We start from the raw sequence: 623 nt of genomic DNA, 5'->3' as shown, positions 1-623 counted from the left end.
GTTATGAAGACAGGAAATAAGCTTGTGATATAATAATTTAATGATAATAGTATTTTATTTAGAGAACTTAAGTTTATGTATATATACTTGTAAGAGTTAGTTAGTGTAGAAGTGGCAATAAGAACATCTCTCTTCCTCTTTTTTCTAAAGATACTCTAATCTTTATTCTGTGTTTCAATAAAATGGTTTTAAGATATTTTAGAAAATTCATTAGATAGTTTTAGATGCCTTGACATTGGAGTTATGTATCCTTGTGCGTGCATGGGTCAGTATGTCAGTGTGTTTGTGTCTGCATGAGCATATTGATATAAATAAGAGCAGAAGTAAATGTAATGAGCACACACTCTGATACCCATTTATCCGCAGACCTTTGAAATTATTAAACGGACACAGCTCCAGAAGTATCACCAGGCAGAGACTGAGGAGGAGAAAGCTTCAATTGAATGTAATCCAATCAACATCATACATAATGCAGTAGGGAACAGCCGACCACTGCTACAGCTTACCCCCATTAAGCGAGGTGGTGTTAAATACCAGGTATGTGTTTCATAATTGACTGTTAAAAAAATATTTCAAGTTTTCTTGAATATAGGTGATGATACATATTTATGATTATTACACAA

General features: G+C 33.1%; 1 protein-coding gene across 1 annotated transcript in view; it reads left to right on the top strand.

Moving 5' to 3' along the window:
• Positions 1–366: 366 nt before the first annotated feature.
• Positions 367–623, top strand: part of LOC119594213 (28S ribosomal protein S7, mitochondrial-like) — a gene marked incomplete at its 5' end in the record, with an annotated part of 1,468 nt that continues 1,211 nt past the window's right edge. Inside the window, 1 exon segment of the mRNA XM_037943284.1 lies at positions 367–537. Within this exon segment, the coding sequence (XP_037799212.1) occupies positions 367–537 (171 nt within the window).

The sequence above is a fragment of the Penaeus monodon genome, chromosome 33 (assembly GCF_015228065.2).
Source record: "Penaeus monodon isolate SGIC_2016 chromosome 33, NSTDA_Pmon_1, whole genome shotgun sequence".
NCBI classification, from domain to species: domain Eukaryota; kingdom Metazoa; phylum Arthropoda; class Malacostraca; order Decapoda; family Penaeidae; genus Penaeus; species Penaeus monodon.
This window is presented reverse-complemented; position numbering and strand designations above follow the sequence as displayed.